Here is a 27206-nt window from a genome sequence, read left to right on the forward strand (position 1 = left end):
CCTTCAAAACAGCAGATATAAAGTAGCACTTTTTTACTTGGTAACTAAATAAAGGCAAAAAGCACGTATGTCAGAAAATACAGATTAACTTTATCTATACTTTAAATCGTAACCTTCGAGCAGAGCTAATAGCAAATTTTTCCAAAATTTCATCGACTGATACGAGAACATCTCTGTGGACATTCAAGAGTGCCAAGCAATTCAGTCGGTCTTCACTCATCCGACTGCGAAGATACATTTTGATCCTTTTCATTGAAGAAAATGACCTCTCAACACATGCTGTAGACGTGGGAATGACACAAAAGATGCTCAGTAACTTTTGAATATTCGAAAATATTCCACGTTCGCACTCAGCCAAGCTCTGCACTGCTGTCTTCGGGAAAAGACTGGGTACTACTTTCAGCCACTTAGCTCGCCATAGTTCAAGCTCAGCCATCACAGCGGAGTTTGAACTCGTTATATCTGAGGCATATAATTTGATCAGTTCTTTAAGATCGCTGCTAGGCTGTTTCACAACAAAAGATGGCAGTATTCCGCTGAGGCCTTTCAGCGTGACCTTGTACTTTGTGAATCGAGATTCAAGTGATTGTATTAGCTGATCTACAAATGGGAGGAAAATGGAGACGCGATAGTAAAATTCTATATGTTTTTCTGCCGGGATATCACTTGGGATTTTGAAAAGGTTCCTCTTTCGTGGCATGACAAGAATAACTTCTAGCTCTCTGCATAGCCTAGTTGCTTCCAGAAACAGCTGATGAAACCTTCCCTCGGCACTATTTCGGATTTCTTTGAACATTTCTGTTACACTCTCGACGCACTGAATGTACATAACCATATTTATGTTTTCAGACTGCAGCAGCTTAGATAGATTCAATGTATACCCCAGAAAACAATCCATCACAATGAGGGTCACTATGTAGTCCAAGCTCAGGATGTTGTTGAGCAGACTTCTTGCTTTCGACAACGTTACTGAATCCCCGTCTGTTTCTATCTCCTCTAGGGCCTTAAAGATAGGCACAATTAACTGTTTTGAGATCTGAATAGCATCATGTCTTTCGACCCACTTAGTTTCGCACAAGCCTTTAAGATTAAGTGCAGTATAAGTTTTTAGGTTTTTGCACTAAAGAGGAAGAAATTAACTGTTTCACGAATTACCATCATACAGTGCTTGATTTCAGCTATTTTGATCTGATCTTAACGGAAACTGCACTGTCTAATTATATACTCCTAACATTCTCTAAGCAGAATTACCAAGTCCATAACTAAGAAATGCGAAATTTCTAATGTTACATTGTTTTTTATTATTATTATTCTTTTTTGCTAGTGTATCAAACAAGCAATCATAGAAATTCTGGGGGAATCTCATTTCAACATGTTTTGTTAGCTCTTTAAGAGTATTAAGGCATAATTTGGAGCTGTTGCTCCCGGGACTATGGGTGCCATTGTATCCGATCTTTCAAGTATTTTAAACAAAATGGCGATTTTAAAACGCTGATTCAGTGGAAATTGGGTATATAAGGACCCCTAAGGCACATTTGTTGTTGGTCGATCTGTTCTCCGATCGTTTTTAGCCAGAAAAAGGAACTAGAAAAAGAGTTCGGTTGGGGGCAAGAAGACTGAAGCCTCAAAAGTACGTTTTAGGCTCAAGTTATGTTCACAGCGATTTAGAACCAGTGATTAATCTATTATGTCCCACTGAAAGGGAAATTTTAGGGTTAACAGTGCAATATGGGTGCTGTAGGGGTAGTTCTTCTATTGCGAAAACGTTGATTTTAATGAAAAACGATAGTTTCCAAAATTGATCCATTAAAAGCTGTACTTTATCCTGAAAAGGGGGGATAAACGCCCTAATATCAAGGATAATTCTATTTTGCTGTGGAAAGACAAAACTCTCTTTACAAAAAAAAAAAATAACATTACAATCGCTAATTAGGGGATTGTGGGGTTCGTTCGGACAATGTCCGAATGCACCCCACTGTAGTTGTCCAAATCAACCCCACCTGAAAGAAAAAGCCTGAAACCTCACCTACGCCTCAGAACTTACAGATGGTGCCAAAAACCAAAATCGAAATAACTTAGCAACGTCCAAGTCAAACGTGTCATGCATTAAGAAAGCTAAATGTTTATTAATATAGGCTGAATTAAATCTCAAATTAAAAAAGATACAGGATGCCTTTCCTTGTTTTTTCAGTTTTTTTCAAATATTTCCAAAACGACTGCACGAGGGGTATCAAAACTACATACGCAAATAGAATGCTAGATGGCAGGTCTACAGTGTTTTTTTCTTGATTAGCAGACGGCGCTGTAGGGAGAGAAGCGCTTGTCCAGATTCACCACGCGTCCGAACCAACCCCACTCTCCCCTACTTCAACCCTTAACTCCCCCGGTACAGAACTCTTTTCCGACTTGTTGGCATATATCCCATGTGTGGAACTCTTTTCCACCATGTCAGCCCTTAACTCTCCAGGTACGGAACTCTTTTCCGACCTGTTGGTAATTATGTATCTAACCTACTTTCACTAATTTCAAAGTTTACACCAGCCCCACTCTCCCCTACTTCAAAGATGGTAAAAAGTTAGACAGAAAATGGGTTAATAATTGGGCAGTGACTTGACCGGATAATTCCATGCTGTAAAATCACAAAAAAAGGCTTCACACATGATTCTTAATAAATGTCCTCCTTTTGCCAGAAATCCCAAAATTTCGGGGTGGGGGGGGGCGGGCCCGAAGTCCCCCCTGCCCACGTGCCAGATCCTGGGTGTGTCTGAAAAGGTTGAGGGTATTAAGGTGAAATATCAGGAAGCTTTTTGGGTTTGTATAGCTAAATCAAAAGACACTATATCAATGTAAGTTATCAGAAAACCTATCTCTGATATCTTAGGAACAGGTAGGAGTCCTACCTTCAAACCTTCAGGGCATCTACTGCTGCTAATACAGCTGCAAATGCGACTGCAACTATGGCTACCTCTGACTGGGACAACTTACAACTGAAACTGTGGCTGTTTACAACTTCTACTACATCTAGTTTTGACTACTTTTATGGAATGTCGAACGAAGTCAAAACCTACTATATGCGTGCTTATTTTTTAAAATATGCGGCAGAAAAATCTCAGTTGGAACATGACGTTGAAACGTTGAAGGCATACTGAAAAGTTTGGGAGGCAAAGGGCTCCCTTTTCCTCTTTAGACCTCCTTAACACTGGTCAAAATTATGAAATAACTACTTCTTCTAATTTGTCATTATACCTAATAGCTAAACTTCTGAAAATTTCATACCCCACCCCTAGCCCCTGAAAAAAGGGTAAACTGTAAAATGCAATTTTTGGCAAACTGTCATCCTTCATCCGCAAAATATGTTCTAGCAAGCTGAGCCTTTCTCTGATTATAGCCCTAAAAAGAAAGATTGAAATACAATTTTCGTACAGCTTATTACACATCCACAGGGAAATTTTACAGATCCTCCTTTTTCAGAGACTGAGTGCACATAGTGCCGTTTGATTTAGTTTAACATACCCCACAATATTTTCCAAAGATTTACCTTATCACCCTTAGCATCTTCGTGTACACCCAGAAACAAATATTTTCCCTCTTCCTCCTTGTTAAACTTACCATTCTTGTCCAGGAGCTGTGGGGGACATGCCATCACTGGAGGCTTAGTTGTTAGACCTAGTGACCGATTTGAAAAAAATTAGAGTTCAAATTTCAGTCATTGCTAAGGAGAAGGGGCAGCTATAAAGGGCAATGAGGGTTAGTAGTGGGCGGGTGCTGGTTTCCCTTTAATCTCCCTTCGATACAAAATCAAACTAGCTTTTAAAATTTCAAATTAATACCCTCAGCCACTCTTCAGATATTGATGGTATTCCCTTTTCATGACCACCAACTACATTGTGTTTTTTGATTGTGGTCGGAATCCCTCTCAGTATTTTCTTGAAGTATTAAAAAGGCTAATGCCCTAAAACTTTTTGGAGACCCAGGATCAAACATACCCTCCGTTCTAATAAAAAGCTTATATATTAACAATGGGCATATTGCATAGATTAAAGACCGTTGCTCTCCAAAGATTATATGAGCACCCCTTCGACACGAAGTGTCTCTTCTAGAAAATAAAACCTAATACTTTGAAAACTATTGCCCTCCACTATAGTCAATGCTATAAAATTGCCTAATTACCTTATCCCCTTATCATGATTAAATAAAAAAAACTAGTTTTTTAACTGAAAGTAAGGAGCGACATTAAAACTTAAAACGAACCGAAGTTACTCCGTGCATGAAAGGGGTTGTTCCCTTCTCAACGTCCCGCTCTATACGCTAAAGTTTGACTCTTTCTCTCAATTATACTTTATTAAACAGTAAAAAAAACTTTAGCGTAAAGAGGGAGGCGTTGAGAAGGGAACAGCCCCTTTCATACACGGAGTAATTTCTGTTCGTTTTCAGTCTTAATGTCGCTCCTTGCTTCCAGTTATAAAAAACTAGTTTTTTTTATTTAATTTCTGAACGTTTTTGAATTAATGCATGTTTGATTTTGGCTCTCCGCACATAAATTATTAAAATGAAATTCGCATATTAATTCTTTTTTTGGCTAAATGGTTTTCTCTTTGTTTTGATCAGACGATTTTGAGAAATAAGGGGCGAGAAAGGAGGCCTAGTTCCCCTCCAATTTTTCGGTTACTTAAAAAGACAACTAGAACATTTAATTTTTAACGAACGTTTTAATTAGTAAAAAATATACGTAGCTTAAGAATTAACTTACGAAATAAACTTCTATATTCTTATATTTTTATTTTGTATATGAGGGGGTTTGTCCCATCGTTAATACCTTGCTCTTTACACTGAAGCTTAAGTTTTGTCCCAATTCTTTAAGAATGACCCCTGAATAAGAAAGGCCGCAGAATAAATAGGTGAAATTACTAAAGATACCTTAGCATAAAGAGCGAGGTATTTAGGAGGAGAAGAACCCCTCAAACGTGGAATAATCTCTTTTAGTTTTAAGTTTTAATGCTACTCCTTAGTTTCAATTGTAAAAACTTTTCATGTTTATTTTTTCATTTTTTTTTATAGTAATGCTAGAAAATCCTGCACCCTTTTCATTGAATTTCTCTTCACCCATGACATATTCCTCCAAGGAAGGATCCTTCCACATATCCCCCTCCCCTCTACCCCCCCAAACCTAAAAATCCCCCTGAAAACGTCTGTACACTTCCCAATAACCATTACTGTATGTAAACAACGGTCAAAGTTTGTAACTTGCAGGCCCTCCCCCGGGGACTGTGGGGGAGTAAGTCATCCCCAAAGACATAGTTATTATGATTTTTGACTACGTTGAACAAAATGGCTATCTCAAAATTTTGATCCGTTGACTTTATTAAAAAAAAAAGCGTGGGAGGGCGCCTAGGTGTCCTCCAATTTTTTCGGTCACTTAAAAAGGGCACTAGAACTTTTCATTTCCATTAGAATGAGCCCTCTCGTGACATTATAGGACCACTTGGTTGATGTGATGACCCCTAGAAAATAATAAAAAAAACAACAACAAATAAACACGCACCCGTGATCTGTCTTCTGGCAAAAAATATGAAATTCCACATTTTTGTAGATAGGAGCTTGAAATCTTTGCAATAGGGTTTTCTGATACGCTCAATACGATGATGTGATTTTCGTTAAGATTCTATGAATTTTAGGGGGTGTTTCCCCCTATTTCCCAAAATAGGGCAAATTTTCTCAGGCTTTTAACTTTTGATGACAAAGGCTAAATTTGATGAAACTTATATATTAAAAATCAGCATGAAAATCCGATTCTTTTGATGTATCTTTTAGTATCAAAATTCCGTTTTTTAGAGTTTCGTTTACTATTGAGCCGGGTCGCTCCTTGCTACAGTTCGTTGCCACGAACTGTTTTAAACTAAGCATTCTTTTACGATGTAACCTTTTGATGGTGCTACCCCGAAGTAAATTTTTTTTTCAGAAAAATAATATTAAAACAAAAATAAAATAGGGAAAATACAAGAGATTTAAATAGAAATGTATAGATTCCTATGGTATGTCCAAATACGTTTATATAACTTTCTCCTTTTTCTTCGAAACATTTAGAGCGATACAAAGAAAAAATACATATAAAAAACACTTACCAGTTAAACTGCTAAATAGTACGGGACAGAGGTGTGTCCGCATTGTGTCTTGGACATGGGAGATCTCCCTGGAAGTATTGATATGCCAACGAAGATAGAGATAAAACATAAATATCTTTATTTTTGAGGAGGTCAAGAGGAGTGTGTGTAGCCGACTGGAGAATTCTTGCCACTTTCTCATGAAGATTGTGAATTGGAGCAAGTACCGAGGGAAATGTGGACATCCACACAGACGAACAGTAACATATATAAGGGTAAGTCAGAGAGAAGTATGAAAGACGGAGGATAGGGAAAGGAAATGAACGCTTTAATTTCCGGATGATCCCAAGTCCACGGGAAGTTTTCACTCTTATTATTTGAACATGCCACTTAAATGATAAATTTTCATCCAAAAGAACTCCTAGGAATAGCACATATCGATCTGGGGGACGACTTATGAAGCCTCTTGGTGTATGAAGCTCAGTAATTGTGGGGCAGCTCACACCTTTACAAGAAAAAAAATAAGAAGGTAGGACTTTTTTACATTTAAAGTTAGTTGATTTATGTCAAACCAAAAGAGTATTTTCTTAGTCATTGCTTGAAGCTTTTGAATAAGGGATGATTCATCCGGAGCTGCAACACCTAAGGTAGTGTCACCTGCAAATGCTATTAATTCATCTCAACTATCAGATGTGAACACCAACGTACTCTGAGAGTAAGATTTGTGACACAATCCACAGCAAACATTGTTAATTGGGGTGTTAAAAAGTCGGTAAAGATTGTTCAAATAGATGAGGAAGAGGGTGGGCCCAAGAATAGAACCTTGGAGTATTCTGTATTCAATTGGAACTTTTTTGTCTGTAACTTACGTGGCGATAGATCTGTCAGTTAGGTATGACGAGAGCCAAGATAATGCTTCCCCACGGACACCAAGATGACAAAGTTTACCAATGAGAATCTTATTTGTTAGGCTGTCAAAAGCTTTCTTTACATCAAGAAAAATGGCTGCAGGAGTAAGATTATAATCTAAAGATCTTCGTATAAACTGAAGAAGTCTATTACAAGCATTTTCTGTAGAATACTTTGCGCGAATCCCAAACTGATGTTGATGGAAAAAAATTTAACTTCAAGATATCTCACCAGACGTTTGAGCATGGCCCTTTCAAATATCTTAGAGAACACTGACAAAAGAGAGGTTGGCCTTTAGTTCCCAGGATCCTTACGGTCACCTCCTTTAAAGAGAGCTATCACACGCGCAAGTTTAAGACTTTGGGGAAATGCTCCTAGTTGAAATGACCTATTAAAAAAATGGTAAATCGGGATAATAATGGATGGAAGAATATGTTTACTTACTTTAGCAGAAATTTGGTCAAAACCTGCTGAAGAATTCTTTAAAGACAGAACAATATTTCTAATTTCCTGCACCGTAGCCTCCCTAAGAACCATTGATTTCAAGCACGAGGGACCTAAGAACTGCCTCCAAGAATGTGATACAGAGGAATAAGAAAAGCTATTAGCAGTTTTCTTCCCTATCTCCGCAAAGAATTTGTTCATATGATGTCGTATTTGGCCTTTTTCTGTTACAAGTTGATCGTGTACAATGAGAGACTTAGGGAGACCTTCTGGTTTCATGGACGGCCGACTAACTTCCTTAATCATGTCCATGTCTTTTTTATATTTTTACCGCAATCAACAATTCTCTTTGTAAAATATACTGTTTTAGCTCTGCGAATAATTGATTTCAGAAAATTACGGTACAACTTAAATGCTTCTAACTTAGCTTTATTTGGTCTTTTTTTGTACTCCTTCCAAAGCTTCTGCTTCCTTTTTATTGATTTTAGGACTCCAGATGTTAACCAGGGAGCTACATGTGTTGATCTTTTTGATCGAGGATTTTTTAAAGGAGCTTTTAGACCATAAGACGTGAATTTTTCCTTAACAGTGTCATAAAAGCGGCCAAATATGTCGTTATAATTGCCTAAACTAATATTTTCTGGTAAAGACTAGTCCCATTTATCTGTACCAAGATCTTCTTTCAATCTATCCAGTTCCACTGGTGAGCAACAAAATCTCAGTTTATCCTGGGACTTATCTTTGTGGATTTCGGAGGATTTGAAACAGGGCTGAAACTGGCAAATGGTCGGAAATGTCAGAAAGCAGTACTTCATTCTTAGTATTAATCCATCATGTTTTTTAGGCCTAACTAATCTTTCGTATATTGCATATGCAGATGATTTAATTTTGATCAGCCGCACTAAATCTAGCCTAATTAAGTCGACCCAGCTTGTTTCTAAGTCTTTTGAGGAAATCGGCCTCAAACGTAATACTGAAAAATGTCAATATTTAGTTTTTAATGCTAAGCATCAAAGTAGTAATCTTAGTTGTGGTTATTTTTCACTTAAGCTCGTTTCTTTGATTCGGTGGCTTGGTATTAGTATTTGTTCATCTTTATCGGCTTTTCGATCTTGTGGGCTAAATGATGTTGAAAGTAAACTTTAAAAAGGCCCAAAGGGTACGCGAAAATTGTCCCGAACCGAGGCAGATTTTCACGAAAGGCTTTATCCAGACTTTATTCTACATATTGCGATCATTCTATATTGTTTCTTTCCGGTTTGCGCCCGTTTTTTAATAATCAAGATTTGCAGGGTATAAGAGTTCTGTATTTTCGTTATTGTAAATATTTATTGTATCTGCCGCGTTCTTATAGAAATCAGAAGATTATCAGAAAGTTTTGTGCCACTGATATTATTTTTGTTTATAAAATACTCTATGCTAGATTAGGTGCTGAGGCCTATCAACGCTTGGGCCCTTACCACCCTTTGATTAGACTGTATTAATTGTATTGTTTGTGTTATTTTGTTTTTCCTTCCTTAATGTTTTTAATCCGCTTAATTTGTCGAAACAAGCGGGTAACAAATAAATTATTATTATTAATAGAGTGAAGCGATGAAAAAATATTGTCAATTAATGTTGCTGACTGGTTTGAAATCCTTGTCGGTATGTTTATACAAGAAGCCAATCCGTACGCAATTAGTAAAGACAAGAGATTAGAAGCCTGCCTAGATGACGATTTCGCAAGGTCAAGGTTAAAGTCACCCATCAATATAACTTCATATTTTTCAGCAAAGAATTTCCTAACAACATCTTCTAATGTTTCAAGAAATTCAGTCGCAGATCCACTTGGAGAACGATATACTTTCGTTCTCAGAGGGTAATTATTACCCTTTCCGTAGCGTTAATTGGGATTTCAATAAAAAGCGACTCAAATATTTTTTCATTATTTTTGCATAAATCATGTCTTAGTACAGTCTGAAAATTGTTTTGGATGTAAAATTTGAGTCCACCTTTTTTGCCCATTTTGCGGTTAAGAAAAATCGACATATAACCGGGAATATCCAAAAGTACCTGATTATTCTAATTCAAAAATGTTTCACAGAGACCAATAATTGCTGGGCACGAATCCCTACATAACAATTGAATATCGTCGAACGATGAATTTAGGCCCTGAACGTTAAGATACACAACTGGAAAAACATCACCCCATCGAGCTTCGGAACCCTAAAATCTCAGCTCCTCCACAAACACGCTATCAATAATATTCTCAAAATTTTCATCAAAACTCGTATTGGGGGCTTTACCAACCGGATTATTTATAATTTCATTAAAATTAACTCTCTTAAATTCATTATCGTTTAATCTCCCTAATGTTATGTTGACGTTAATCCCCAACGGAGATTCAAATTTAACCACAATAACTTACCGAAACAGGTGATCGAGAGTCATGCTGTAGTCGCGTGAACACCAGTGACGTCAACTGCTTAACATTCCCAAGTAAAAAGGCTAAGAAACGAACTTGATTATTTTGATCTGAAACAAAAAAAAAGACAAGTAAAATAGCACAGGAAGGTGTAAATAGGGAAAAGAAAGAAAAATAAAAGAGAAAAATACAATAAGACAAACAACGACAAAGAACGGCACATTTTTGTAATATATAATATAATGGAGTGGAAACGAGCACTCGCTAATGATCATGCGTCAGAATCAAAATCAGTATTGGCCGAGGGGAAAACTAGGATAAACGGGTCGTAGAATGCGTCATCAACCTTGATCCACTTGGAACTAGGAGTCTTTTTGGATTCTAGCCTTAATCTAGTCCCCTTCTGAACCAACTTGGGGTGAAACACTTTATCGAAGGCAGCTTTATCATGAAGTGCATTTGCACGTCCTTTGGATGATTTGTAGCACTTTTTGGACCCAATTTGCAGCAGACACAAACTGATTTGTCAATTCCTATAGTTACAATTGATTTCATGTTGTTATTCTTTTTCGTTTTCCCGGAGACAAGTTCAGGCCATGGGTTATCCCATCGACGGCCATGACGACGAAATCCACCAATTGGTCAAAATTTCAGCTTCGATCGTATCAGATTGACCACTGAGATTTAATCTGTCCACCATGCCGTTTTTCCATCCTGGGTCTTGAATCGAAGTCACTTTGAAACGAAGGTATCCTGTGGCCTTCGGTCGGCATGTCTGGCCGGCGACAGACAACCCCATCTGATCAGGAAGACTCATTCTTAGAATGCAACTCGATCATGATCAGTAGCCCAGGAGTTCAATTAGGATTATCAGGGGTTTGATCAGGATTTTGTCATCAAAGAAGCTTTTAAACAAGTAAAATTGATAAACTTGTATGAACTGACATCATTTTGATACAGTTCTAAAAAGGACTTATGCCAGATTTGCCTCTCACTTACTCGGATCAATTGTCTTAGCTATTCCTAAAATTAGCCGTGGCTTAATGCTCACAACTAGGCTGCTGGATTTTAATTCAAAATAGTGAAAAATGGCTAGCTAAAAATGAAGAAGAACAAGACAAAAATATCCACAAATATCTGTTAGCTTGCTGCTCGTAGGCTAGCTAAAAAGGAAGAAGAAGAAAGTGTCCATAAACATTTGATATACTGCAGGCTAGCTTATCCTCCAGTCCATAGGCTATCCAAAACAGAAAAAAATAAGAATATCTGATGTGCCACAAGCTTGGCTAGCCGGCTTCACATAGGCTAGCTAAGAAGGAAGAAGAAGAAAAATGTGTCCAAAAATATCTGATTTGTTGCAGACCGGGTTATACAGCAGCACACATGCTAGCTAAAATGGAAAAAGAAGAAAAAAACCTCCACAAATACATGATGTGCTACATGCTAGGTTAGCCGGCTGCTCGTAGGGTAGCTAAAAAGAAAAAAAAAGGAAAATAAGGCCACAAATATCTTGTGTGCTCCAGGTTAAGTTAGCTGGCTGCACATAGGCTAGCTAAAATAAAAGAAGAAGAAAAAAGTGTCCTCAAATATGCTTCCAGTGTTCTTTGACTAGGGCTGGTCTTTTATTTTTGACTTAACATACAAAAAAAGCAAAAGGGAGATTAAGAACATAAACAAGTCTATTTCTATTTAGGCTCATTATACTGTACAATTACTTCTATCTCCTACAACTAACAATATATTGTAGTAACAATTCACCTGAGGCCAACATAAAACCGGAAGCACCTGCCTCTTCTCTCTAAAAAGATAAAAGAGCTTCTCTCTTTTATCCTTCCTATGAAGTTCCTATTTTAGTTAAGTGCTCCCTCATTGCCTCTTCTCATAAAATGTAAGCTTGCCTATAACAGATAAAGGCATACATTTTAGAAAATTAGCCAGACAGTGAAGCAACCGGCGAAACGGTGGCTGTTTTAACCGAGGAAAATAAAATCACGGTAATGGCACTACTTTTTAACTAGCAAAAATAGGACCAGTTTTTGTTTCTTGTGTACGGTTACTCTATGGCTCATTCCAAAGAGTACGGATGACTCCTAAGAGTGTAAACTAGTAGCATCAATTGTGAGGGGGCCTATCGCCCTCTTAATTTTTGTCCCCCCGGGATTTTCAAAATATCCTTTTCGGGGTGTTTTCACAAAACAAAAGCTTTTTCTCTGTAATTTCATTGAAACAAAAATGGAAAAAAGACAACTTTGCTCACCCTAGGCACTGAAAAATTCTTTACTCTCCCCTAAATTTCTGTAAATTGAAGTAACTGTTGTAGACTTGTGCTAAGGATGTTGGTAATTTTTAGTTTCGACACTAGTGCCAACACTCTCACTGACAAGAAGTAGTTTACATTTTACTGTGAAAGATACTTGAAAAGTCACAACTTTAAGATATCCTTCGAAGAGAGTAACCAGTTTTCCGTCAGTGTTAAGGAAGGGTGGGGGTCAACTTTTAAAACTCAGTTTTCACTTCTTTTTTTTTCATTAAATGACAGAATTGTAAACGTTTTTATCTTGTGGTCCTTTTTTCAGGAATAAGAAACCAAAACCCTTATAGTAGGCTAGACTATACAAATAGGTACACTTTACGTCTATAATTTCTCCACGAGATTGTTTAGATCAATTTCGCCCCTCTCTCCAAGGAATTGTTTTTAATAAAATAAACGTTTCTATTGGCCTCCGAAATTCGGAATTTGCAAAATTTGGTTGTTGAGCGTTCCAATTGAGTACGCAGGAGGTTGCAGCAAACCTCGGGGGTTGCAGCAAACGATAAGTTTATCTGCTTCTTGAATAGAAATCTTTTTTAGCCTCACTTGATGCCTGTCTAATGGTCAAAGAAAAAAAAACGCTCTGTTGAAAGGTAAAGTTGATCAAGTATGTAAAATAAACTACTGAGGTGTTTAAAACAATTATTGAGAAATAGTTTTCAAATATCTCATATCTGAACTTCAATTTTGTTAGTTTTTGAGAAATTGTCAGTTTTATGAAATTTATTGAAAAGTCGTATTCTTTTGTAAAATTTTTATAATAATAATAAAAATAATAAAATAAATAAAATAAAAAATAAGAAATAATAAAATAAGCTACAGAAGAGTTTAGAAACAAGTATCTCAATTTTTTTGTAAAACTTGTCAAATCTATGGAATGGCCTGCGGAAGAGCGTGAAATTTTGCATTTTTTTCTTCTTTTTTTGCATTTTTGTTCTAATTTTTCAATTCCAATCCTTAGTAAAATTTATCAAGTCCATAGAACAAACTACAGATGAGTTTAAAAACCCTTATGAAAAGATGAGCTTTCAAATATCTAATACCTGAATATAATTTCTTCATTTTTCTTTTTGTAACATCGACAAAATTTTGAATTTTTATAAAAAACTAAATGGACAAAATTTATCGACTCTAAAATAAAATAATGTGGAGTTTAAAAACAGCTATTGAAAAATTGGTTTGATAAGAAGCACGTAGATATGAGCAAAAGTTTTCAAATGATCCACTAAAGATCACTCTAAAACTTCCGGTAGGCCACTAGCCCCAGGTTTTCAACTTGGGACATGGTTCCAAAAGTGTCATTTATAGTGCCAATTGGAACTGGCAGATTGTGAAATTTATAAGAAATACGGAGATATCAGAAATTTTTTATATATGAGCATTCAAAAATCTATCATAGATGTTCTGGTAGCCCGCTAGCCCCACCCCTCGAGAAACGGCATAAAAAGTGCCTTTTCTAGACCTATATATGGCACTTGCAGACAGCAGAATTTATATAAACCACATACATATAAAAAGTAGCTTTTGAATGACCTCTTAAGCATCTCTCTATGGTGTTCTAGTACCCCGCTAGGCCTGGAAAAAAGAAGAAGAAAAAAGGACCATTTTAACATTTTTTGACTTTTAGTTACTATGGGCTGTGGTTCGCTCTTTACTAGGTTGCAGCTAATGCTTCAACCATGACAAAGAGTTCATTTCATATTCTGTCCAGAAACTAGTTAACATTGAAATCTAATAAATGGTAGGATTTTTAAAAGCTTAGTAAATATAAGCAATAGCTTTTAATTGAGCCAATAAATATCTATCAACGATGGTATGGTAGCCTACTATTGCGAAGACGATTTACGAAACTTAATAAGGGGGCTGGGAGGGGAGAGTGTGTGGGTGGGATTCTTGTAGACTTCCAGTTAAAGTTTCCGGATCATAACTATTACAATAGTACCTGTTTTGTACTTCAGAGCTTTTCCACTTAAGAAGTGGCACCAAAACTGTTATGTTCGGTGCTATATCGCACTTACGAATGGTAAAATGGATAAAAAAAGCAAAAAAAAAAAAGACGCATATATAAGCAATAGATTTCAAATGAGCCATTAAACATTACTCTTATAAGTTCTGCTAGCCCAATAACCCCAGCTTTTCCACTTGAGACACGGCACCAAAAGTGCCGTTTTAGTGCCACTTGGAGCTTGCTGATGGTGGAATTTATATGAAGGGCGTAGATATTAGCAATGTCTTTAATATTAGCAATAAAAGTTCTGTCTACTACGTTCTGGTAGCCTACTAGTGTCACCCCTTGATGAATGGCCCACAAGCTGCCATTTTAATGCCATATGGCACTTGCAGATGGCAGAATTTATAAAAGCGCGTAGATAGGATATAGCTTTTGACTGAGCTACTAAGAATCTCTATATGATGTTCTGGTAGTCCGCTAAGCCTGTTGAAAAAAAAAAATAGAAAAAAAAAACAAAAAAAAAAAAACAGGAGACAAATCAGTGCTACCGATGCAAAAAAGGGATTTTCCTTGTTATTCGAGGAGGGGGACTGAAATTTCTCTTTAAAGGGTTTTTGACCCTGCTGATTCCAACGATATACTTTTCATTTTGATCTGACGCCCTTTTCGAGGGGTTTAAGTTTTTTTTCGAAATCACTAGAAACTTCTTTTTGCAATAAAATTTTACTTTTATGACGAACCGAAATAATGGTTACCATTCCTGAGTCAGTGTGCAGGTGGCAATTTTTTTTCGAAAAAAACGCGTTTTTTGAACTTTGGTTACTATGGGCAGTTGTTCGCTTTACTAGGTTGCAGTTACCGCAGCAGTCATGATAATTCTTCTGGCTTTGTTCTGAACTAAAAAAAAACAATTTGGACTTATTTGGAGTTTCAGAAACTCATGTCTCAGGGTTAGGAGGCATGAAATTAGGAGATAATAGAATTTCTTTACTCAGGCAGGAAGGACGGGGTACTTTGACCTTAACTTGGTGATCCGGGACCCAGGGATTGAACCTGGCTGTAGCAGCACCCTGATGCGAAAGCGTCTCCATAGTAATGTAAAGGGGAAGAAGGATAGTCTGCATGGGCAGGAAGAATGGGGTGCTTTGACATCAGATTGGTAATCCAGGACCAGGGCTTGAACCTAGATGTAGCAGTACACTGCAGGGTCCTGAATCTGATTCTGGTGATGCGAAAGCGTCTCCATATTAATGTGGTGAGGAAGAAGGATAGGCTGCATAGGCAGGGAGTATACTATGCACTGAAAGGAATAGGAAAGCTGCTAAGTCTTGATTAGGTTGAGAGAGTTGTGACTAATAGTAGGATGCTAGTTGTTAATTTTATTACTAAAAAGTGCAAAGAAACAATCAAAGCAAAGTATGTTTCTGTAGAGATAGTATTGACTCAGATAAATTTTATTTAAACCTAAAATAAAAAATAGACTGGATCCGAGGTAGAAATTTGGTATTTTTACTCTACTGTAGAGGTTTCAAGCTCTTATCTACAAAATTTAGAATTTGTATTTTTTGCCAATAATGTATTGGTTCTTGTTGTGAATTTTTTTGCTTCCAGCAGAGATGATCGAATCAATCCAAAGATCCTAAGAAGCGGGAAAAGGCTCATTCGAACAAAAATTAAGAGTTGCTAAAAAAAAAAAAAAAAAATTAAGATCACTTAAAAGTGCCCTTTTAAGTTAACGAACAGATTGGAGGGTAACTAGCCCCCTTTCCATACCCCCTTTTCCCCAATGAGATCCAAATGAAATTTTAAAACAGCTAGTTGCAGGTCCAGTAAATAATGGGGGGGATGGTTGCCCTCTGATCGTAATTTATTTTTAAAAACGGCACTGGAACTTCCAATTTCCAATAGAATGAACAGCCTCCGAATAGTAAACGACCAAGTCTTCGATAAAATCCTTATATATTGACAATTTCCAAGGGGAGTTCAACGCCGGAAGCATAGTTATTTGACCTTTAATAAAATGGCTATCACACAAATTAGATCGGATTCATTTAAGGGGAAAGGAGTGGGGAGCTGTTTGCCCCCCGATCACTTTTGACTCTAAAAACGGGAACTAGAACTTTCTTTTTCTATTTGAATTAGTCCCTTCCAAAGTTCATAAGACCAACCCTTCCTTAAAGCCCTTATAAGTTAATAATGGACAACTTGCATGACTTAAATCCCTTTCGCTGGGGGCTTTTTTTTGGAGGGGGGATTCAGGCCCAGATATATAGTAAAAGTCATAGCTTCCCGGGAGGTAGTTAAGCTTTCTAAATTCCAACTTTAGATTAACTCTAGACTCTTCTAGATGGTGATCTTTACCTTTAATTACATAAAAAAACAAGTTTCTTCAACTAAAAGTAAGGAGCAACATAAAAACATAAAACAAACAGACATTATTACGTATATGAGGCGGTCACTCCTCCAAAAAAAACCGCTCTTTACGCTAGTCTTTTAATAAATTTAAAAAAGCCTCCTATTGTTCTAATTAAACGAACATAGTACTTCAGGAGTCAATCAATAGGATTCAAACTTTCGATCAGGGATAGGAGCGGAAAAAGAAGCTTATGACAAGAGCGAAAACCCCAAATCATCTTACAGCATCGGAATAGCTCCAACCTTTTATACCCAGCACATCCGTCAGAGCATTCATCAGGAAATATATGCGTCAGGAACTATGTATACTGGACAAGCTTTATATATGAACACATAAAATATTCCTAAAATGGCATTATGAAGGTAACTCTCCTGACAGATATATATGGTACCTACTGTTAGTATTATTAGCCCCCCCCCATCTTCTCCGTCCGAGAATGCTTACAATTTGTAAGAAAAAGTAAGTACCTAAAAGTTAGAGTCTTTTCAGCAATACCTCTCCACGGAATATTCTTAACTAGACCTCAGCCTCCCGCAACAAAAATGGAATAACGTCCTTACTTGAAAGTCTAGTTTCATTTTTCGATCATATCTTGGGAAATAAAGAATAATGAAAAATTTCTGAGTAACACAAGACAATTTTATTACAATAGTTTCATGCCGCAAAACTAAACACCATAAAATAAATAAATATAACACTAGACACAAAAACAAGATAATAAAAATCATTTTCCTTAGGATAGAAAGCTAGAAAATAAACTGGCCAGCCAATCGTAATAAATGAAGGAATGAACAAGCGAAGACAAAGTAACGTATTGCACTCACTAAATTAGAGCGATAACCTGAGTATGAATAGTGGACATAATATAACAGAAAACTATCACAATAAAATAAAATAACTGAAGTTAAAAGCTAAAAACAACAACAAAAACTGAAGCTAATAGGCAACTGTCGTGGGAATTTACGGCAAATAGCGAAGTCGTTAATTCCCCTGGATCTAGGGTCTGGTACATAGTTAATATTTGGGAGGAGGGGGAAATAATGAAACCTGGGTTCCCCCATTAGTATTTATTACACCCTGTAATTAGTGAGGCTTTTGCCCTTCTGGGAAAGGGACGTGCCCCTTTGTCCACCAGCATCTATGTCTGCATGGATTCAAGCTCTGTCTGTATTCAGCCCTGTTCTGGTGACATCTATTTCGACATAACCATACTTGGGACGTATAAACTCTTTTTAAATCAAGGTCAAACGATTCGACCATGGATACTCGCCTTCAATAAACTCATACCTATGAATAGCTACTTAGAGAAAATATCCGGTTCGATGGGACAGAACATCGCAGCAACCTCGAGTAAGGAAAATTTTAAGTGTTATTTTAATTTCTTAATGGAATGTTCAGTTTTTTATTTTAGTAAAATTTGTATTTTATAATTTTACATTTATGTATGTTTTTCATATTTAGTTTATATTTTAGTAGAATGTATTTAGTTTTTTTATATTAGTAAAACGCTTATTTTTCAAGTTTTCGGTCTATAAAAAATTTCATGCTCCTTCCACACTTTTCTCGGGCCGAATTTTTCAAGGAACTAAGCAAATTTTTGTCGACCAAATAAACCTGCTTCATTAAACAAAAAAAGCGTCTGCTAAAATTTTAGATAGTTTATGCTTCTTATATGCTAAAAACCGATAAAAACGAAATTTTCTGAAAAACAAGCCATCTTGGAACTTTTAGTCAAGGACAAATTACGTCGTCGATCAACACTTTCATGGGCCGAATTTTTCAAAAACTTGATGACTCTACTGCTCAATTTTTTTTTTTTTACAGGATCTCCACAAATTTCCAATAGCACTTGTGCAGTAATTTATATGGTAGGTGATGTTTCAATTTACTTTTATGACCTTGAATAGTCGACAAGCTATTGAAGACCAAACCTTGAGTACTATTTGAGCTGTTTTCCCTTCAAATTTAATTTTGAACAACAGTTAGATTTTCCTCTAAGTGGCAGTGACTCCGACCTAAAGTGGCAGGTCAGTGCCACTTTAAATCTTTTTATGAAAATCATTTTTCACATCAATCTTTTTAATCTTTTTCATAAATCTTTTCCATAAATCTTTTTCACATCATTTATGAAAATCTTTTAATAAGAACAAACCCAATATAATTTGTCTCCTTTCCAACTAAAAACACGATACTTGTCCCCATTAAAAAAAGAGAAATGGTCAAAAATCATGACTAGTCGGGAAAATGAAATACTATTTCAGCATAACTTCATTGTTCTTCGCATTCACACAAAAAAAGCTTTGATTTCACTAAAATTTATAAACATATTCAAATTATAAAAACAAAAACAAAATCTTCAAAAACCAAAAAATAATTATTTTAGAAATACGTTGAAAAACTAGATAGCCCGATTATAACCATTTTCTCCTTAATTCTTCAAATAATAAATATTTGAGGAAAGATCCGATCTTGAATACGATTTTATCAACAGACAGAGATCTCCCACAAAATTGAGAAGAACGGATTAATATTTTGAGAGCCCAGCAAAATTAAATATAGTCAATTCCAAAACTAAAACCTAAAATAAGTACAGCCCAAATACATTATCTCGAATAGATGTGTGTTGGAGGTAGGTCGTCAGTACCACACGTCAGTGCCACATCAGAGTGGCACGTCAGTGCCACTCCGACCTAAAGTGGCAGGTCAGTGCCACTTTAAATGGTTTAGACAATTTCTTTTTTCAGGGATACGGTATATTGTTTTTTTTTTTGTTTTCCGTGGGTGTACGAGCTCTGTTCCCCGTCCATGAATAAATATAAAATTTTGTAATTTAATTGTATTATAACAAAAAACCTTGAAGATGAATAATTTCCCATAGATACAATTCGAAACTTTACAATCTATTCAGTTCCAAATATATGCATTTCACTAAAGGCGCATTATGCATGACATTGTACAAACACTTTGATTAGATCCATTAATAAACACTATTGAGACTTATTCAAGGGATGTACGCAGAAGGAGGGAGGAGCCCGTATTCAGGGGACGGGTTAAAGGATTTGACACCCCCCCCCTCCGAAGTTTTTGCTCAACAGGTAAAAATGAAAAAAATTACATACAATTTTTTTTTGTCCGTTTGTTAGTTTTTTGAACCCCCCTCCCCCAAGACATATAATCCTGGAAACCCCCTTGCTGAGTTTCAGGTTTTACCCTCCTAGGCAAAAATCCTAATTTCTTTAGAATTTCTGGGCACTTCTTATTCAAAATTTCACATGTTTAGTGTGAGACCCCCACCCCAACAAAAAAATTGTATCTTGTTAGGCTCCCTAACAAAAATATTGCCTCATTTCCCACCTAAATTTAGCGAACACCAAGAGGTGAACTAAAGCCGGATCTATCTATAATAAGGTTAGGCTGTCTGATCAAAATTCAATGTAACTGAACGTTTTGCAATTTAGATAGCATCAGCCAATCAGAGAAGAGTTTCACTATTAATGCTTAGCTGTATAGACAATTTTTATAGGAGCTTAATCACATGATGAACATTTTTTATCTAATCAATTCGATAAATTTTTTTATGACTGACTCTAATGTAAGTTGAAATTTAGGTGGATCTCCGTGTTAAGTAAATCTTAGCTAAATCTCATTGTGGAGTACAAGGTTGGTTGATTTAAGGTTGATGCAACCAGCCAAGGTTGATGCAACCATCGTTAGTGCAGTAGCATTGATGCAACCAGCCACATTTGTGTGTTACTTTAATATTTAAGATCCGACAATAGTGTGATTTTCTATAATCAGAAAGTTCTGATTGGCCAGAAAGCTCAAATCCTCTGAACATGGAGCTAAATCTAACACCAGGTGTGAAATCTCTACAGGGAAGACAAATTGACCCAAGGTTGAACTGAAGGAACTCATTTTATTGCAAAAGAGCCTTCATTCCAAAAGAGCCTGACCCAAGGTTGAACTGAAGGAACTGATTTCATTGCAAAAGAGCCTTAAATGTAGCATATGCATAATGATAGATTAGACGAGATAATAAATTGATAGATACAATTAGAGCAGTTAATAAGCGAGATTCATGAATGGAAAAAGCGAAAATACATATTTATACGTGTTAAGTAGATGAAAATAAATACAAAAAATGCACTCAGTACAAACATTGACTAGGATGACAGGCTGATATGCACCTTATTAAAGGGGCTTCGCATAAAAAAGAAGCTTTAACTTTTAACCATGGAAAATAATTATTAAGACTTCAGGGAAAGTCAAAACGGATATTTTAAAATTGAAGAAAAATCAATCTTAACTTGAAATAATTGCAGCTGTAAGATTTCAAATATGTTGTTCAATTTTGGGTGTGGGGAAACCTTCCGTGGGGGGGATTTTCCAAGGGTGAAAACGCTGGTCCCCGATAACCTGCGTCCTTATCGATAAAATAGCCCTTTGAATCTCTGGCCAAGAATTTATCAAGAATTCCCCCTAGCGAATTCTTGGTACCATTTTTTTCTATCTTATGATAACGACATTGATATTTGAAGTCACAATAAATATTTTTTTTCTTTTTTTTTTAGTTTCCTGAGTCGACAGTCTTGATAGCTTGTATGTTCTATGATCAAATAAAACATTGAAAAAAAGATACAAAAAACACCTGCGAAGCCACCTGGTGCAAAAGTTAAAAAAAGCCAATACAAAGCTAATTAAAAAGCAATAAAAATCAATTAAATCATTCAGATCATAGATTTGATCAGATCCACATATATACTAAATCACTAACTACTAACGAAGCATAAAATCAAAACTACAAATTTGAGTAAAATGTCTATCCACACCCTTCAAAAGTTCCCTTTACATATAACTTGTAAATACTTAAAGGCCTATCTTTCTAATAGATATACCTAGTCTATCTAGCTAAACAAATACATAGTAAATCAAACGAAAATTAATAGCATAATCAAATATTTTTTTCCGATTGTAGTATGAGCTCAAGAACGACAAAACGGTTATGTAATTAGAACTACATATTGACGTATATAAGCTTATTTTATTTTATGTTCCCGTGTAGAAAAGTAGGGACATCAATTAAAAGCACAGCAGGACCCCCCCCCCTCCTCACATTTTCAAAATTACTTATTTGGGATTTTTATTTCAAAATCGAAGAAGAAACTACGCTGCCCCTCCCCCCTTTAAGAAAAGGGAAATGTCTTTGCCCCTTACCCATCTAATTTGCATCAAAGCGGCTTATAATCGATCTTCATGGATCAGTGGATGCTCGAATCCTAGAAATCTCATTAATTAATTAAGCTGAAAGAGCAGAACTAAAAATTACTTTCATACGAGAAAGATTTACAAATTTTGTGAAAGGACCTTTCTTTTAAAGGCTCTTAATAAATTCTTAAGCTTTCACAACCACATTACATAAATTCTTGAAAAAAATTAAATGAAAATACCTTACGTCCCATAAACCTCACAGAAGCTCGATGCATCTAAAGTTAGGTTTAACATTTTGTAAACTATTTGTAAAAGAGACATATTCTATGTTTCTTACCAAACAAATGATAAAAAGTTAAAGAATACGGCACTGGACTTTACATTTCCTATAGGCAGTGCTGATCTGCTTTCGATTGTCCTTCAGCCAGAAAGTATAGGGAGGGAGGTTGGGGGCCAACCATCCTATCCTTTCACTCACTCTTCCTTTTTGTCTTCCCCACGTTTTTCTAGATCCCATTTAGAGTTGGGTCAACTCTAACTGAGCTTGCAGTCACGCCACCGACCCCCATTCCAATTCAAATAATTAGCTACACTAGGACTGGAACCTCTATTCCCACGGACAAAGGATTTCAAATCAAGCGTGCTAACCTCTCGGCTAGGCTTACAGGTGACAGGCCTGCGATAATAATTTTTTGTTTTCTCAGAAAAGTTGAAATTTTAGTTTGTGTAGTTTATGGGACAACCTGATTTACAAACCTTTACGTTTGGATAACTACACAGTATGAAATAAATAGGCATCAGACTAGTGGCGTAATTTTGTCGGAGCCAGTTATCAAGTGGAAATGATGGTGAAAACTGAAAAATGAGCAACATATTATCATAAAGGTAAATATATATTAAAGATAGCTGACCTGTTTCTCTGGATGTTTGAACTATGCAGGCTTATCTTAGTTTTGACAAGATTTTTTTGCAGAAACTATATTGCAGCTGGGGGGGGGGGACAAACTGAGGTCTTGGGGGGCAATCTGGAAGAGACAGCTATCCTCCCCCCTGTCCTATAGCAAATTCCGCCCTCTATGAGACAGGCAACAAGCACACTTTCATTTCCATTTTAGCGCTGTCGTGATGTATAACCCCCCTCCCCCCAAAAAAAACTCACAAAAGGAAATTGCCTCCATCCGACTTTTAGATGTGACAGAAAAAGCAGTTTAAATAGCTCGAAAAATCGAATTTTCAACTTTAACAAAAATTTTCAAAATGAATCCTAACGTATTAATTAATATATAACAATTGTGAGAATTTAGTCAAAAAATAGGCGTTCCACACAAAGGAGGCCGAAATGAGATACTACTAACTAATATTTTCCACGATGATATCATCAGCGAAATTCAACTACCAGCGACTGCATTATAGAAGCAAAACAACATCAGACAGAGAATTACCTAAATTCCAATTCCTTCTTATCATTCTTAAAAAAAGGAACACGGTTCAATTTGAAGACCAAACTTTTGGATATGACTAAAGTGTATGGCTAATTTATATGAAGGAAAATTAGCGATAATGTGACAAAAAATCACCAATGCCATCTATCATTTAACGTTTTTAAGTAATGGCCAAAAAAGTGTAGCAAGCGTCTTAATAAAAAGCGTCTGATCTTAGTTTCTGAAAAAAAGAAACAACTGCGAAATTTGAAAAAATGACAAAGAAAGCCAAAGGCTAGATGACGTTAGAAAAAAATTTGCAACATCAGCGCCATTTTTGTACTCTTATAAGTCACTCATACTCTTTTGACGAGAAAAAAATTTGAATTGTTATGATTCGATTCTGAAACTAAATTTGAGATTCTAAGTCAGTTTTTGAAATGAACCCTTCACTTTTTTTTTGGTGAGAAAAAAATAAGGTGTTGGACACCGGAGGGGGATGGGTGCTAATACTAGATTGAAATTTTGATTTACCACTGCCTCCTCTTTTAAAAAAAGATTTACGGTCCATTAGACCCTTCCAACACCCTGAACGCAATCCTTCCATCAATTCTCAAGATATTAAACATTTTCTACAATAAAGTCGTCAGCAAAATCTTTACTAATTCGACTAACAGAAGGCTTTTGGAAAAAATCATCATCGAAAGGATCGACTGTATCATCAAATATATTAACAGAAGAGGAGGGGGGAAGATTCCCAGGGTCATTATACGCTTTTTCAAAATCAGCAAAACTATCACCAAACCCTTTCATTGCTCCGTTTTGTTTTTCTTCAGCTTCCGGCTTTTGGGTGGTTGGAGTTACCTCTTTAGCCGGGGTAAAAGTGTCACAAAAATTGTCATCAAAATTAGTCCCACTTATGCTATCTTTTTCAGCAGAAACAACAGAGAGAGGCCTTTCAACTGATTTACCTTTCACAAGTTCAGGCAGAGCTGAAGTATTATTTTCACTTCGATCAATAAAATCATCTTCAAACATAGATGGACTATCGGAGGCCGATTCAATTCTTAGGCTTAAGCCACTCATGTTAGAGTTTTTAGATTTACTTGAAGCATTTGACTGTCGATTTGTTGATAAACGATTTAATACAGTAACTTCTTCATCCTGAAAAGCAGAAGCAGGAGGAAATCTTTGAGGCTCAAAAGCAGGAGGAAATCTTTGAGGTGATTCTTCATCCTCAAAAGCAGAGGCAGGAGGAAATCTATCAGCAAAGTCATCAGTAATTGTTTCATCATTGCCTTCTTTATTGAAGTCATCCCATTTAGGCTCAAAAGAATCACCAAAAACGTTTGTGTCACTTAAACATTTTGAAATATCGATTTTTTCCTCTTTCTGTGGGCTTTCCAGTACTGGATTCTCCTCTAAAGGCGGTGTGGAGGACACAGGTGGCGTTGCCTCTGAGAGAAGACCTTCAGCTGCAAAAATTTCTCGAAGAGCAGCATATCTATCCTGCTTCTCTTTTTCTTCGTTCACTTTTGAAAAGTGCGAATCGAAATCGGGGCTAAACTCAAAAGATTTTGCACACGCGCTATTTGACAGCCCTGGAAGAGATGGGCTATTTTCTCTAAAAGAAACAAGAGTTGGTTCATGATCTACTCTGGCATCATCTTCAAAAGAATCTCCAAGGATACGATAGCGATCTGTTGCGTTAAACTGTTGTTCGGCTTCTTCACATGGTGGACTCTCAATAGAATGTTCTACTTCTTCCTCTTTTATCTTTCTTTGTCTCTTCTCTTCCTCTGCTGTTAACTCAGAAAGTCTGAAAAAAGGAATAAATAAAATAATATAAAATAAACAGAGCAAATAATGCAAGAATAATACCACATCCTAACAATATCTGTAATACTAATCTTGTAATACTAATATTTAGCCGTTTAAAAGAATAACAATGCTAAAAAAGGCGAATAATAACCAAAAGAGGTAAGAATAGCACAAGAATAATAGAGGAGTGAAAATAATAAAAGAATAAATAAAATAAACATTGCTGCTCATAAAGCACCATATTTATCTAATGTAAATATAAAACAAAACAAATCAATGCAATAAAAATGGTATACTACAGAACAAACAGTACTATATATCACTCTTTACCGGTGGCATCGAGAGAAGCGAGTCAAATCTTAGCGTCAAGAGTAGGGGCTGAGGGGAAGATGACCACACTCATATATAAGATTATTTCTGTTCGTTTCAAGTTTTAAAATAGTGCTCTATTTTATTGAGAGGAAACTATTCTTTACTGATTTCCAGTTTGTTTTCAACTTCATTATCAGGGTTTTTTTGAAGATTAACGGGCCCTTCAAACCCTCAATTTTCAGCCGAAGAACGTTTTAAAACCAAGAAAAGACTGGCCTAAAAGTGCCCTTTTAATACTTCACTCGCCTTATAATTAACACCCTCCATATATGTTGGTTTTAAAACCAATAATTTACAACCTGATTTAAGCAAGCCAATAAGCCTCTTTCTTCAATTCGAAATGGGTGCATTATCAATTAAAATATCAAAACAATGCCTCATAAAATACAGGTACAATCAGGTCCAGCCTTAGAGGATAGGCAATGGAGAGTTTCCAGATGAGGTAGGGGCGAGAGATGAAATTTCCCATTAATGTTACAAAGCTCAGTATTTCCATATATAGGAGGAGCCCTTCGAACTCGTCTCGAAGATAAAGGTAAGGATAAATGCATGTGGATAAGGATTTATGTTTGGTATCAAAAATGAGTGGAAATACAGTATTTTTGAGAATAATAATCCCAATATTGTCTCTACTAAACTTCAGAGCTGTAAAAAATTTTTAGCAGAAAATAGAGAACATTAACAGAAGATAGGTGGCAAGTGCCAAAGCTCCTGGCTAATAAGAACCATTGTCACCACATCTGGTAATACTAATAAGATAAAATGAACAATAGTAACAGACAATAAGGTACTTATATATTATAGCGCCTACAATTAAGAAGTGAAGCTAGGTTAATCGTAATGAAAAATACCAAAACATGATGAAAATATATCGCTTTAGAAACAAATACGGGCTATTTATTTGTACACTAGGGGGGGGGGGTGGTGTACAGTGCAGCAGGTCTGCATGCAAAATGTGTTAGCTACAATTAATCTGCATATTATGAATTAAGAATTAATAATTCTTATTAATAAAATAAACTACTTACTAATAAAATAAAATGAACAACAATTACTGACAATAAGATACCTGGGTATTATAGCGCCGACCCTCAAGATGTAAGCTAGTTTGACCCTAATGAAACATACCAAAGTATGATGAAAATATAATACTTTAGAAAAAGAATTGGTCTATATATTTGCATTTTTTTTTTTTTGGGGGGGGGGGGGTATAGCGGAGCTGCATTCAAAATGTGCTAGCTACAGTTATTCTGCATATTATGAATAAGAATTGTTTTCTAACTTCTCACTGTCCAACTACGTTACCCGCTTCTGTCACGCAGCAGTATAAGCTAATTGTTCCTAATACAGACAGATGAAAAAGCGATTCTACTTAGATATCGGCGCTCTAGAACATACCGTCTATAATAATCCAGCCCCAATTATTTATAAGATTAATGTTATTTTTCGTAATTTAACATCTCCCTTAAAGCTCATTTCTTCCTCTTTCCGCTGATCATCTTCTTTCTTTTTCTTTTCTTTTTTTCTTCCGTTTTTTTCTCTTTTTTTTCTTTTTACGAACAAGCGAATTAGCTAAGGTTCAAAGTAATAGCACCTGGGGTATGAATCACAAGTTTAGCATTAAGCTGGCTAGACAGGATTCACGTCTGTTTCTATGAACGGGAAAAGTTATGGTTCCTTTTTGAAAAAAGAAAATCTATGGTCGTCCACGATTGGTCAGAGCGCCGCAAAGAAGTTCCTCCGAGCAAGTTGTAGGAAAGTAATTACTTAACTTTACTTTCGGCAGGAAGCAGACGATAATCCATCCTGATCGGCAACAATGGATGATGGGATGTCCCATTGCTGTTA

General features: G+C 36.2%; 2 protein-coding genes across 4 annotated transcripts in view; both read right to left on the minus strand.

The window, feature by feature from the left end:
• Positions 1 to 94: 94 nt before the first annotated feature.
• Positions 95 to 7766, minus strand: LOC136031551 (52 kDa repressor of the inhibitor of the protein kinase-like). Its single transcript, XM_065714869.1, has 2 exons — positions 7455 to 7766; positions 95 to 1120 (listed from the first exon to the last, which is right to left on the minus strand). Exons 1-2 carry the CDS (start codon positions 7764 to 7766, stop codon positions 95 to 97), a joined length of 1338 nt encoding a protein of 445 aa, XP_065570941.1.
• A 9395-nt stretch (positions 7767 to 17161) lies between these two features.
• LOC136024977 (protein disabled-like) overlaps positions 17162 to 27206 on the minus strand; it is an 85619-nt gene continuing 75574 nt past the window's right edge. For all 3 annotated transcript variants that reach the window (XM_065700602.1, XM_065700588.1, XM_065700594.1), the window contains exon 10: positions 17162 to 24984. In XM_065700602.1, the coding sequence (XP_065556674.1) occupies positions 23787 to 24984 (1198 nt within the window). In that variant the 3' untranslated portion in view covers positions 17162 to 23786. The remainder of the gene's footprint in view (positions 24985 to 27206) is intronic.

The sequence above is a fragment of the Artemia franciscana genome, chromosome 1 (genome assembly GCF_032884065.1).
Source record: "Artemia franciscana chromosome 1, ASM3288406v1, whole genome shotgun sequence".
NCBI lineage: Eukaryota > Metazoa > Arthropoda > Branchiopoda > Anostraca > Artemiidae > Artemia > Artemia franciscana.

Bases quoted from the DNA above. Each gene is read 5' to 3' on its own strand.
- LOC136031551 (XM_065714869.1), bottom strand. From the start codon at position 7,766: ATGGACATGATTAAGGAAGTTAGTCGGCCGTCCATGAAACCAGAAGGT. The intron at 1,121-7,454 runs GTAAGTAAACAT...CTTCCTCTTTAG, and splicing joins TTGACCAAATTTCTGCTAAA to TGCAAAAACCTAAAAACTTA.